The 14,553-nt window shown below is 37.2% G+C and overlaps 1 protein-coding gene across 4 annotated transcripts in view; it reads right to left on the bottom strand.

The window, feature by feature from the left end:
• TTC28 (tetratricopeptide repeat domain 28) overlaps window positions 1–14,553 on the bottom strand; it is a 638,777-nt gene that overhangs the window by 595,620 nt on the left and 28,604 nt on the right. For all 4 annotated transcript variants that reach the window (XM_047697785.1, XM_047697786.1, XM_047697787.1 and 1 more), the window contains exon 2: window positions 3,330–3,608. In XM_047697785.1, coding sequence (XP_047553741.1) covers window positions 3,330–3,608 — 279 coding nt within the window. The remainder of the gene's footprint in view (window positions 1–3,329; window positions 3,609–14,553) is intronic.

Raw genomic sequence — 14,553 nt, 5'->3', positions numbered from 1 at the left:
ACAGTCTTTTCAACAAATGTTGCTGGAACATGGTTATCTATACTGAAAAATAATAATAATAATAAGTCTTCACCTCTATCTCATACCATACACTGAATGAATCATAGACCTAAGGACAAAAAAACTAAAAATTCTAGAAGAAAACCTAAGAAAAACTTTATAACCCTGAGTAAGATAAATATTTCTTAAACAGGACACAAAAAGAATGAAAATAAACAGACAACAGTCAAGAGACAGGGTTAAGTATCATAATTTAGTAGTAAGACTGGGCTTATTCCTTTTGGGAGGCTGTCATAGTGCTTTGTTCATACTTCTTTTGCAGCCCATATCAAACCAAAATCATTTTTCATTCAGCCAAAGTAGACATAAATAAAAGACTCTCTATCATCTCTGGAGTCCTTGCATATTTACATTAAAAAACTGGAACTTACATTTTCCCTCATCAAACTAGGTAATACATTTCAGAGAAACACTTCAGGAAGGCAAAAGGATTATACTGAAAAAGTTAAAAAGTCAAAAGAAAAAGAAAAATGAAACGATAAAAATCTCAAGACATATCTTTAGGACAAAAGAGTACAAGTGAACCTTCTTTTACACAGTGAATATATTCCTAGAAAAATAAGTATAAAATCAAGATTTTTTTTTAAGATTTTTTTTTTTAATTTAACAGACAGAGATCACAAGTAAGCAGAGAGGCAGGCAGAGAGAGGAGGAAACAGGCTCCCTGCTAAGCAGAGAGCCCAATGCGGGGCTCAATCCCAGGACCCTGAGATCATGACCTGAGCCGAAGGCAGAGGCTTTAACCCACTGAGCCACCCAGGTGCCCCTAAAATCAAGACTTTTTGAAATGAAAAAAAATTTATGCAGCAATGGAAATTTCTTTATAAATTGATTTTATTATGAATCACATTGTTATGAAAGCCTGTTCATAATCTCAATAATAAAAACTAATTTATATTTTATATAATTCTAGATATCCCAAAGTTAAGTTTGCTTGAAGTCAAATATGGAGCTAAAATATTAATGCAACTGTAAATATACAACAACTTCACTTATCATAAAAGAAAAAAAATCAGAGACTAAAACTTGATAGAAGTTACCTTAAAAGGCTGATTTTTCATCTATAATCATAAAAGTGCACCTTTTAAAGCCATTTTTTTGTGTGTTAAGTCACAAGAGGTTGACAAAAGAAAGTGGAATGACACAGAAAAAGGAAAAAGATAAAAGTCCAAAAGTGTTCACAAATAGGGAGTGCCTGGGTGGCAATTGGTTAAGTGTCAAACTCTTGGTTTCAGCTCAGGTTGTGACCTCAGAGTCATGGGATCAAGCCCCCCCACGTCAGGAGTCTGCTTAAATTCTACTCCTTGGGGCACCTGGGTGGCTTAGTCATTAGGCATCTAATCATCATTAGGTTCAGGTCATGATCCCAGAGTCCTGGGCTCAAGCCCCACATCAAGCCCCATATGGAGCTCCCTGATCAGTGGGGAGCCTGCTTCTCCCTCTCCCACTCCCTCTGCTGTGTTCCTTCTCTTGCTGCCTGTCAAATAAATAAATAAAATCTTTAAAAAAAAAAAAAAAAAGGTGGGCACCTGGGTGGCTCAGTGGGTTAAGCCTATGCCTTCGGCTCATGTCATGATCTAGGGTCCTGCAATCAAGCCCCGCATCAGGCTCTCTGCTCGGCGGAGAGCCTGCTTCCCCCTCTCTCTCCACCTGCCTCTCTGCCTACTTGTGATTTCTCTCTCTGTCGAATAAATAAATAAAATCTTAAAAAAAAAAAAAAGTTTTCTATTCCTCTGCCTCTCCCCACTCTTCTCACTCATTCTATCTGAAATAAATATTTTTTATTAAGTGTTCACAAATATAAGAAGAACATTAAAATAAGTAGATCCAGAAAAGGAAGGAATGGAGATACTTAATTTGAAAATTAAGCTATTTATCAGGCTCATTGCATCAACAAAGGCTTTATTTTATTTTATTTTTTTAGAGAGAGAGAGAGAGAGTGAGAGAGAACATGAGAGGGGAGAAGGTCAGAGGGAGAAGCAGACTCCTTGCAGAACCGGAAGCCTGATGTGGGACTTGATCCCCGGACTCCAGGATCATGACCTGAGCTGAAGACAGTTGCTCAACCAACTGAACCACCCAGGCACCCTCAACACAGGCTTTAAAAGAAAAAGGAAGAGAAAGAGAAGAAACAAGCCAAGCCTTGCTAGAATAATTAACTAATCTATACCCTTAATAAAAATGTCACAATCATAGCTATTATCCACCAAACATCTATTATGAACAAGTAACAAAATTCTTAAGTAGCCTTACAAGTAAAGTATTATTAGTCTATTTATTGTAACCCTAGAGAGGTTAAGAAATTTACCAAAAGCCATACTGTCATTAACAAAAGAGAAGGAATTCGAACCTGGTCTGTCCTTTGGTAACGGCATTCTAACTTCCAAATTATGTCATATAACAATTTTTTAAAACAGATTTTGTTTAATCTACAATAATTATAGAACTTCTTTAGGGAATTACAAAATACTAAACAATTCATGAGGCAGCAGCAACACTGGAAATTCCTCTGAATGAAGCCAAAAGTACCCACCAGAGTTAAAGTATAAGTTAATATAACTATGACATTAATAAGAGAGTAAGGATATTTTTTAAATCTCTAGCAAATATCCATTAACTTTTGTTAACATAACAGAAAACCAAGAATGGGATCAAATGCTTTTATGGTTCAATAAAAAAAAAATCTCAAACATTTTAGTACATCTTAAGAAATCTAAAATAGACTGGGGGGTAGACGGTGAATAGGCACACTGAAAACAAAGCATGTACAAAACAAAGATAATTCAAACCTTAAACTGTTCAAGGAAACATAGATAATTAAAATGATATATTAGAAAAGACAAGTTTCTCTGATTAAATACCATCTGTCAGTTGGTAATGCCACAAAATACCAGCAGTCATTGACAGGGAATAATAAAATTAATTATTTTAAGTTGAAAGAAACAAACCATCCCCATCTGAAACATCTGTGCAAAAAGAAGATGTCAAAACCTATACAAATGACTTAAATGTATCCTATCAAGGAGCTAAGTGAAAAAGATTTTAAATTTCAAACATAAAGTTAAAGAATTAAACTTGAACATGGACAGCACAGTTTCCAAGCATTAAAAAGGGAAGCCATTCACTAGTGTACAGCTCAATGAGGCCATTCTATAATTTGCAGATATACAGACTATTAAAAGATTAATAACTGCAAATTCAATAAAATGTTACATTAATATAAGAAATCAGCACAAAAAAGATTCTGCAAAAGTAAATGAAATTTCTACCTTTGGCCATTTGGGATTGAGAAGTCGAGCTTTGATTGCATCATCCAGTGCCTGGTCATACTGATGGATTTTCATATGGGCTGCAGATCTATTGCTGTATAAGATGCAGTTCTGAGGGTCAACAGCCAAGGCTTCATTGTATAGAACAATAGCTGTGTGAAAATCTCCGTCATGACAGGCCTGGTTACTCTGACGAACCTTCTCAACAAATTCAGCTTTGCTCAACACTGGTCCATCAGGACTTCTCCGACCAATAGTCTTAGCACCAAAGAGAGGAATCTATAAACAAAGAAACTTTGTCAGATAATCCAGAGAGTATCCCTCTCTGAACTTCAAGAGAACAGGGACATTCTTCACTGTCTGCTTTACGTGGAAAACTTTTGTATCCTGAAAGACAATAAACTTTCCAAGAAGCAGCCAACATAGTACCTTGGATATATACGTATCTATATGCGTATGTTTTTATATATACATATGGTTACAAACATATATATTTACATTTTTTTGATTGAGTGAATGAATGCAAACGAAAACTCTGGCTTTCCCTTGGCAATTTACAGTTAATACTAAGGGAGGACAACTGACTAGCTCAGTCAGCAGAGCATGAGACTCTTGATCTCAGTGTCCTGAGTTTGAGCCCCATGTTGGGTGATTACATACATATGATTACGTACATACATATGAAAAGTTTTATTAAGGAAAAGAATATAAATATAAGTCAAATAGAAAATATGATCTCAACCATATTAAGAGGGCTGCACTTAAAAAATGAAAGAAACAAGATCAAAATATTAACTATGCTAAGTTATCTCTGAATATAAAACTGTGGGTTATTTTTTATTTTCTTAAAATTTTCTTGTATCCAAATGTTATGCAATGAGCCTAAGTTTTAAATTTTTTGTATCAAAGATTTTATTTATTTGGGAGAGAGAGAGCACTCATGAGATCTAGAGAGAGAGAGAACACAAGGAGGGGGAGGGATAGAGAGAGAGGGAGAAGCAGACACCCTGCTGTGCAGGAAGCTGATATAGGATTCGATCCCAGCACCCAGGGATCATGACCTGAGCTGAAGGCACACCCTTAACTGAGCCACCCAGGCGCCCTAGTTTTTTGTTTTTTTTTTTTAATTTATTTATTTATTTATTTATTTTAGATTTTATTTATTTATTTGCCAGAGAGAGAGAGAGTGAACACAGGCAGGCCAAGTGGCAGCAGAGGCAGAGGGAGAAGCAGGTTCCCTGCCGAGCAAGGAGCCCGATGTGGGACTCGATCCCAGGACGCTGGGATCAGGACCTGAGCCGAAGGCAGCTGCTTAACCAACTGAGCCACCCAGGAGTCCCAAGGCGCCCTAGTTTTAAATTGAAAAAAACAAAAACAACAACAAAAAAACTTTTAAAACATCAATTTTAGGAGCACCTGTGTAGTTCAGTTAGTTAAGACTCTTGATCTGAGCTTAGGTCTTGATCTCAGGGTGATAAATTCAAACCCTGCATTGGGTTCTGCGCTGGGCGCGGAGCCTACTTTAAAAAAAAAAACATAAACTGTAATGTTTCAAAGAATCTTTTCAGACTGGCAGATTTGGCAATTTGGCTGTTACCATGGAATTTCAAAGACAAATGCCAGTTTTTGGAAATCAAGAAGAAAAAAAAAACCTGCTGTAAACTGTATCTTGGCAATTTAAGACCTGTTTTTTATGTTGAATTTTTCCAAATCATTAAGTCACTTTCTATGACTTAGTAACAGTGACCTTAAAACCAAAGGGAGTGAATGAGTCAAATGTTACTCATTTTTAAAACAGTAAAATCATGAAATGCATCAGGGTCCCAAGAAAAGAAACTTTAGATAGCAGTATCCAGACAGATTCTAATTCTAATGAGGCTTGTCCTGAATAAAATCAAAACACAAAGTGTGAAAACATAATTTGCCTCCCCATGTCTTTCTTTAAGATTAAATCCAGCTCCTCCATTCAAAAGAGAAGAGATCTCATAATGTAATACACCAATACTTAGAAAAATAATGGACTCCCATAGAGATATATGTTTTATTTTATTTTATTATTTTATTTATTTATTTTTTTAAGGTCGTCCTCTTCGACCGAGCGCGCAGCTTCGGGAGGGACGCACATGGAGCGGTGAGGGAGGAAGGGGACACCCGCCTAGCCAGCCAGATCAGCCGAATCAACCCTGGCGATCAATGGGGTGACAGATGTCTCAGCCAGATCGCCCTCACATCCGAGATATATGTTTTAAAAAGGACAAATTCCACAGAAAGGAGGGAAGAAAGGCAGAGCTGATCTCCTACATAAGCCACCATTATTTTTCCTGTTTACAGGGATATCACATCCTAGAATCCCAGGATAGTTTGAAACATTAAAATATCCTAGAAATTTCAATTATCAGTGTCCAGTTCTTTTTATTATTATTATTCATTTTTAAGAGCGAGAGCACAAGCAGGGGGAGCAGCAGGCAGAGGGAGAAGGAGAAGTAGACAGGACTCCAACACGAGGCTGGATCCCAGGACTCAGAGAACATGACCTGAGCCGAAGGCAGACACCCAACCATCTGAGTCACCGAGATGCCCCTCGGTGTCCTTATGTTCCTCGACTTCCTGATACTCAAAATGGTTAACTAAAAATGTATTGTGATTAGTTTGTTGTTGTTTTGAACTATGATCTTAAAACATACTGCCTGAAAATGAATGGACTAATGTAACATTTAGCAAGTAATAAGGATTTTCCTAAAGAATCTTGATTTTTAATTATTTTACCTACATCATTAAACCAAAGTACGAGATACTATGTACAAAACTGATTCCATTTTGAAAAATACACTCATCATGACTCCAAATATAGGCAGTACTGCCAAAAGTTATGGAAACCAATCTTGTATTTGAAAACTCAAGGGTATGACATAAAAATACAAATAACAGCCTTAAAAAGTAAAATGATTAGATTCAAATGTAGCCTAAAAGTAAAAAAAAACATGCTCCTACTATTACAGCATTTCCTGCTTGCCAGAGTAATAAATTTTGGTTCAGTGCCAATATAGATAAGAATCAAATTAAGAAAAGAAGGGTTCTGGGGTGCCTGGGTGACTCAGTCAGTTAGGCATTTGACTTCAGCTCAGTTCATGATCTCAGGGTCCTGGAACAGAGCTCCAGTTTAGCCTCCACGCTCAGCAGGGAGTCTGCTTCTCCCTCTCCCTCTGCCCTTCCCCTATCCGCCCCCCACTCATGCTCTCAATAGATGGATAGATAGATAGATAGATAGATAGTCCTGCATTCTATAATCTCCATATACAGTAACACTTCCCAAAATATGTTCCTCCAATATCTCTTAGGTCCTCAGAATACTTGGATAAAAAAAGTTAAATGAGCTTCTGCTTTAGTGGAAGAGCTCTCAGAGCTTTTATTTTGTACACTGTGAATCTAAGAGGGGAGAAACCATACATACAAGATCAGAGGGTCTTTTTGGTAGAGTATCTTGACAGACAAGAAACTGCCTAAAACTCTGATATGAACTAGGGCACCTAGCTGCTCAGTCAGCAGAGCATGCAAAACTCTTGATCTCAGGGTCATGAGTTCAAGCCCCATGTTGGGCATAGAGCTTACTTTAAAAGGGGGGAGGGGTGGCCTGGGTGACTCAGTAGAGGAAGCATCTGACGTCAACTGGGGTCATAATCCCAGGGTCCTGGGATCAAGTCCCACGTCAGGCTCCCTGCTCAAGCGGGAGTCTGCTTCTCCCTCTTCCCTATTTATTCTCTTTCTCTCTCAAATAAATAAATAATAAAATCTTAAAAAAAAAAACAAAACCTCTCTGATGTAAACTATTAAATAAAGTCTCTAAGAGCTAAGTAAAACACCACGGAAAAGTCCTAGTACAGAAAGATTATAAATACTAGAGAATTCTAACATCATCATCACCACCAAGTGCCCATAAATTTAAAAGAAAAAGGCACTCCAGTAAGTGTTCAGAAGCTTCTAATTTGTCAAAATATGCCCATTCCTACTAAGCTAGGTACAATGTGGTCCTTAGGAGGCTAATAAATAGCATTTTGTGTAGTTAAAAAAAGGAATATAATTTACCTAGTCCCTGTTTATCTTTTCAGCTACTGATAAAACTTGGCATAACAGAGAAAACAAAAGACTCTTGCGTGTATTTTTCAGATTATATATATATATATAGTACTTGGAATAACTGGACATATTAAATTCAGGAATTATTGGAATGAATAGTTCTACTTACAGAGATTTTTTAAAATACAATGAAATTTGGAATCACTACTTAATTAGATAAACTGCCTATGATATTCTTTCTTTCCTCATATATTTCACATATTTACAGTTTATGGATGTCAATATATATTAACATCATTGATATTTTTCTCTGACCTCTGAGAAACTCATCTTGAAATGGTAGTGGCAATAATATACAGATGAAATAGGCTCAAAATATTCAGTCATATACAATTACCAAACCATAATTTTTCCAGATCAGTTATAAATTTTGATTATTCAAATGATAGAGAAATACTTATTATCCTTTATATTAAAAAATTGTATGTGAATCAAAGAATCAAATGTTTATTAAATAATGAAATTACTAAAATGAAACACAGAAGAATTTTTCATCATATAAACTGAGGAAGTCCTTTCTAAGTACAACACAAAACCTAAAGACATAAAGATAAATTTGACAACATAAAAATTTTAAATATCCACACAGAAAAAATAGATTTAAAAAAAGGGTAAAGATGAATGACAAATCAGTTTTAAAAACTCTTTGCAACACATAATAAAAGGCTAATTTTCTTACTATATAAAAATCTACAAATAAATTTTAAAAAAAAATCCAATAGACATAGAACAGTGCACAAGAGATATGCACAGACAGATCATAAGAAAGGAAATCCAGGGGCGCATGGGTGGCTCAGTCATTGGGCATCTGCCTTTGGCTCAGGTCATGATCCCAGAGTTCTAGGATCGAGCCCCACATCAGGCTCCCTGCTTATCCCTCTCCCACTCCCCCTGCTTATATTCCCTCTCTCACAGTCTCTCTCTCTCTCTGTGTCAAATAAATAAATAAAATCTTTAAATTAAAAAAAAAAAAAGAAAGGAAATCCATATGGCTTTTAAGCATATTTTTTAAAAGATTTTATTTATTTATTTGACAGACAGATCACAAGTAGGTGGAGAGGCAGGCAGAGAGAGAGGAAGGGAAGCAGGCTCCCTGCTGAGCAGAAAGCCCGATGCAGGGATGGATCCCAGGACCCTGGGATCATGACCTGAGCCAAAGGCAGAGGCTTTAACCCACTGAGCCAGCCAGGCGCCCCTTAAGCATATTTTTTCATGTGTGACTTCAGTTTTGTTTTTTTTTAAGTAAGCTCTATGCCCAACATGGGGCTTGGACTCATAAGCCTGAGAGCAAGAGCAGCAGCTCTACACATTGAGCCAGTCAGGTGCCCTATAACTCTAGTTATTTTGAAAGAAAATTAAACCACAAAATATTATTTTTCTTCTCTCATACTAATGCAAAAAATTATCATAGTAAGATAAATGTAATTTCATAGTAAGGGGATAAGGAAAAAGTTACATTCATACATTTTTGATGGAACTAGAAAATGATATTTCTATATAGAGCAACTAAGGAATAGCTACAAAAATGTAAAAGGTACATATCCTTTGAATTCTAGAAATTTTCCCACTTCAGGTAAATTATCCTTCAGATACACTTACCTATGTAAACAAAGTCTCATATACAAGAATATTCATAACATCATCATTTGTATTAACATGAGGTTAGAAATAATCAAATGTCAGACAACAGGAAAACAGATAAATTAATTTTCATAGACCAATATAATCGATACTACAAATCCAGCCAAAAGAATGAGGCAGATTTTATATACTGATATGGAAAGATAGAAAAAATCAAGTTGTAGAAGAGATATAGAGTATGTTATCTTCCATTGAAACAGGGGAAAGGAAATAATGCATACATGTACACAAACTTACATGCTTAAATGTACTTACATGAATTAATTATGCCAGAAACAATACATAAACGAGTAGAATAACTGCCTCAAAAGAGAGTTGTTGGAAGACTGGAAGGTAAGAGTAGGAAAGTAACCAACATTTCCATTTTGTACTGTCTGATATTTTACTATATGCATATATTCCCTATTTTTTTCAAAATATGAAAAAAAATTATGAAAACAGAGCATAGCTTACTTTTATGTATCAGGGCACACATACACAGTTGTAGAATCTGTTCACTTTTTTTTTTTTTTTTTTTAAGATTTTATTTAGGGACGCTGGGGTGGCTCAGTTCGTTTAGCAGCTGCCTTCATCTCAGGTCGTTATCCCAGGATCCTGGGATCTAGTCCCATCTCCGGCTCCTGGCTCAGCAGAGAGCTTGCTTCTCCCTCCCAGTCTGCCTGCTGCTCTCCCTGCTTGTACTCTCCCTCTCTGTTAAATGAATATATAAAACCTTTAAAAAATTCTAAAAAAATTAAAAAAAAAAAAAAGGTATTTATTTGTCAGAGAGAGAGACAGAGAGCACAAGCAGGGGGAGTGGCAGGCCAAGGGAAAAGCAAACTCCCCACTGAGCAAGGAGCCCGATGGGGGACTCAATTCCAGGACCCTGGGATCCATGACCTGAGCTGAAGGCATTCACTTAATGGACTAAGCCACCTCGGGGTCCCAAACCTCTTCACTTTCTAAGTGTGTCTGGCTGAGAAGACAAAAGGGAGATAACAAGCCAACCTTTGTACCCTGGCCCAGAGCTACATAGTCTAGAGGAAGGGGACTACCACTTTCTAAACCTTTTTTTTTAATTTATTTGAGAGAGAGCAAGAGAACACCTGCAGGGTGCAAGGCAGAGGAAGAAGCGCAGACTCTCTGCTGAGCAGTGAGCCTAAGGTGGATCTCCACCCCAGGACTCCTGGATTCCAGGATTACCACCTGAGCCCACAGCAGATGTAACTACCGAGTCACCCAGACGCCCCGGGGCTACCACTTCCTAAATCTTACAAATTCGCTCTCCATTCACCAAGTTATTCTTATACCTAGAGAGTAGAACCATTTTTTAATTTACACCAACGTCCCATATGCCTAAGCAGAGGGTACACATAAGTTGTGTATTTTTTTTTAAGATTTTATTTATTTATTTGACAGACAAAGATCACAAGTAGGCAGAGAGGCAGGCAGAGAGAGAGAGGAGGAAGCAGGCTCCATGCCAAGCAGAGAGCCCAATGCGGGACTCCATCCTAGGACCCTGAGATCATGACCTGAGCCGAAGGCAGAGGCTTAACCCACTGAGCCACCCAGGCGCCCCTAAGTTGTGTATTTTAAAAACAAAATAGATAATGGGGTGCCTGGGTGGCTCAGTCAGTTGAACATCTCACTCTTGATTTCGGCTCAGGTTGTGAACTCTGGGATAGGAGATCAAGCCCTACAGTGGGCTCTGTGCTCCGCTAAGAGTCTGAGGTTCTCTCCCTCTGCCCCTTCCCCTGCTCAGGTTCTCTCTCTCTCTCTCTCAAATAACTAAGTAAAATCTTAATAAAAATTTTTAAAAAGGAAAAAATTTCACTGGAAAATTGGCCATATAATAAAGAATTCAATGTACATTCCAAAACTAAACTATATATCACCTCAAATTAACAACTTTGTAGATGGGTTTATGAAATGTGACATAACAAATGGCAGGATTAATAAACTGGAGGAAAAGTCCATAGAAATTACCAAAAATAAAATATACTAGGGGGCGCCTGGGTGGTTCAGTGGGTTAAGCCTCTGCCTTCGGCTCAGGTCATGATCTCGGGGTCCTGGGATAGAGCCCTGCCTCAGGCTCTCTGCTCAGCAGGGAGCCTGCTTCCCTCCCCCCACCCACCGCCTGCCTCTCTGCCTACTTGAGATCTCTGTCTGTCAAATAAATAAATAAAATCTTAAAAAAAAAAAGAAATATACCAAAAAAGAAAGGGTCGAGGGGAGAAAGTAGGTATATAAGAGACACAATAAGAAACATGCCCAAGAAGTCTAACACACATATAATTGAAATCCCAGAAGAAAGAGAAGAAAGTAAAAGCAGTATTTGAATACCCCGTGACTAAGAATTTTCTAAAACTGATATCAACTCCAATACCCTGTGACTAAGAATTTTCTAAAACTGATATCAACCAACTGCTTTAAGAACTTCACCAAAAAGGGCGCCTGGGTGGCTCAGTGGGTTAAGCCGCTGCCTTCGGCTCAGGTCATGATCTCGGGGTCCTGGGATCGAGTCCCGCATCGGGCTCTCTGCTCAGCAGGGAGCCTGCTTCCCTTGATCTCTCTCTCTGCCTGCCTCTCTGCCTACTTGTGATCTCTCTCTCTCTGTCAAATAAATAAATAAATAAATAAATCTTAAAAAAAAAAAAAAAAAAGAACTTCACCAAAAAAAAAGAACTTCATCCAACCCCACAATATCACAAAGAAAACTAAACCTACACACATCAGAAACTCCTAACAACCAAAAACAAAGAGAAAATGTTAAAAAAGTAGAGTGGGGAAAGACATATTATCTTCAAAGCTTTAAGCTTAACACAAATGATAAAAGATGAAATAGCAGCTAACTAAAATTCTATACCCAGAGAAAATATTATTCAAAAATGAACTCGAAACAGGAACCAGCATACATTGCTGGTAGAATTTTAAAGGGTAAAGTTGTTGTGGCAAACAGGTTTGGCACATCCTCAAAAGTTAAACACAGAGTTACCACATGACCCAGTACTTCCACTCCTAAGCATCTACCCAAATGAAGTGAAAATGTGTGTCCACACAACAACTTGTACACAAATGTTTATAGCAGCATTATTTATAAAAGCCATAAAGTGGAAACATCCCAAATGTCTATCAACTGATGAATGAATACATAAAATGTGGCATAGCCAAAAATGGAACAAGAAAAAGGAATAATATATTGATATACATAAGAACATGAATGAATCTTTAAAACACTATCTTAAGGGAAAGAAGCCAGACACAAAAGGCCACATCTTGTAGGATTTCATTTATGTTAAATATCCATAAAAGTCACACCCATTGAGATAGAAAGCAAATAATGGTTGCTACAGTGTTAGATGTAGGGAAAAATGGGTGACCCAATGAATATGGGGCTTTTTTTTTTTTTTAAGATTTTATTTATTTATTTGACAGAGAGATCACAAGCAGGCAGAGAGGCAGGCAGAGAGAGGAGGAAGCAGGCTCCCTGCTGAGCAGAGAGCCCGATTCCGGGCTCGATCCCAGGACTCTGAGATCAATATGGGGCTTTTTTTGAAGGTGATAGAAATGTTCTGAGATTAGTGCTGATAGTTGTGAATTTATTAAAAAAAAAACACTGAATTATACACTTTTGTTTTTTTAAGATTTTATTTATTTATTTGACAGAGAGACAGAGAGCACAAGTAGGCAGAGGGAGAGAGAGAAGCAGGCTCTCTGCCGAACAGGGAGCCTGATGTGGGACTCGATCCCAGGATCTGGGATCATGACCTGAGCTGAAGGCAGCCGCTTAACCGACTGAGCCACCCAGGCGCCCTGAATTATACACTTTTAAATGGTGAATTTTATGATATGTAAATTATATCTCAATTTTTAAAAGGGTATGTTAAATACTTGTACAAACAAACCAAAACAGAGAATTCATCAACAACAGGCCTACACAAAAAGAAAGACTAAAAGAAATATTGAAGGAAAATGATCTTAGATAGAAACATGGAAATGTAGTGAGAAAGGAATAATAATTACTATTATAACTACAATGACTTGTGAAGTTTAAGATATGTGTATATAAAACACAAAATACAGGAGATAATAAATGAAGGTCTATTAATAAACATGTTTTATGTCATATTGAAAATGTCAGCATGAGAAAACATGCATTTCTAGAAATTATAAAAAGTATTTATAAGTTTGCCAATCCACAGAATGTTAATATAAGAGACAGTTAATAAGTGTTTACTTCTCTATTTTCATTAAAAATTCAGGGATTTTTTTGGAAAAAATGAATCTTTTTTTTTCTTTAAGATTTTATTTATTTATTTCAGAGAGAAGGTGAGGGAGCAAAAGTAGGAGGGAGGGGGAAGCAGACTCCCCGCTAAGCAGGGAGCCCAACAAAGGGCTCAATCCCAGGACCCCAAGATCATGACCTGAGCCAAACATAGACACTTAACCAAATGAGTCACCCAGGCACCCCAAAAGGAATCTTTAGGAAAGAATTTCATGCATGGTCATGACTGGCTAAGATTAGAATAAATTTCATTAAGCAAATGAGCTTCAATATCAAAAGTAAGTAGCTGCAGGGGCGCCTGGGTGGTTCAGTGGGTTAAGGCCTCTGCCTTTGGCTCAGGTCATGGTCTCAGGGTCCTGGGATAGAGCCCTGCATCGGGCTCTCTGCTCAGTGGGGAGCCTGCTTCCCCCTCTCTCTCTGCCTGCCTCTCTTCCTACTTGTGATCTCTGTCTGTCAAATAAATAAATAAAATCTTAAAAAAAAAAGTAAGTAGCTGCAAAATTAGAATTTGGTTTTCTCTCTGTTAAAAGGACAAAGTTTCTTGGACTACTGGTCTGCTTTTGATAAGAGAGTATGAAAGGTTTTTCTTTAACATAATCTTCCTAGAAAACAAAGATTCTGTGTTTTGGCAAAATAATTTCCTCTGTTGACTTTATCAGGTACCTGATTACTTAAGAAAGCTGAATCTTCTCTATTAAAAGAGCTAAGGTTTTCATTTTGGTTAGTTAGTTTTCTTTTTGCAATGACTTAACTTTCTATATTTGTCCACAAAATCTTTTTTTTTTTTTTTTTTTTTTGCATACAAAATCTTTTATTGTCACTATGGTTAAATGGAAAACTGGGTGTTGTTTCATAATGACCTATTTCACCAAGTATTTTAGGACCTTTGATATTTTTGACAAACTTCTCCAAATCAAATCCTAAATGAAGTCATTTTAAGTTTGGGATTTTTCAGAGGGTCTCTGGAACATCTGAAAATATTTATTCTCTCTCCTTCTAAAAAAAAGGAATGTTAGGTGCTCCTGGGTGATTCAGTCGGTTAAGTGTCAGATCCTTGATTTCAGCTTAAGTCAGGATTTCAGGGTGGTGAGATGAGGCCCCCACATGGAGCTCTACACTGAGGGCAGAGTCTGCCTGTACCTTTCCCTCTAGCCTTCTTCACTCTCTCTTTCAAATAAATTAATT

The sequence above is a fragment of the Lutra lutra genome, chromosome 12, assembly GCF_902655055.1.
Source record: "Lutra lutra chromosome 12, mLutLut1.2, whole genome shotgun sequence".
NCBI lineage: Eukaryota > Metazoa > Chordata > Mammalia > Carnivora > Mustelidae > Lutra > Lutra lutra.
The sequence above is the reverse complement of the archived record's forward strand: the minus strand, read 5'-3'. Positions and strand labels throughout refer to the sequence as shown.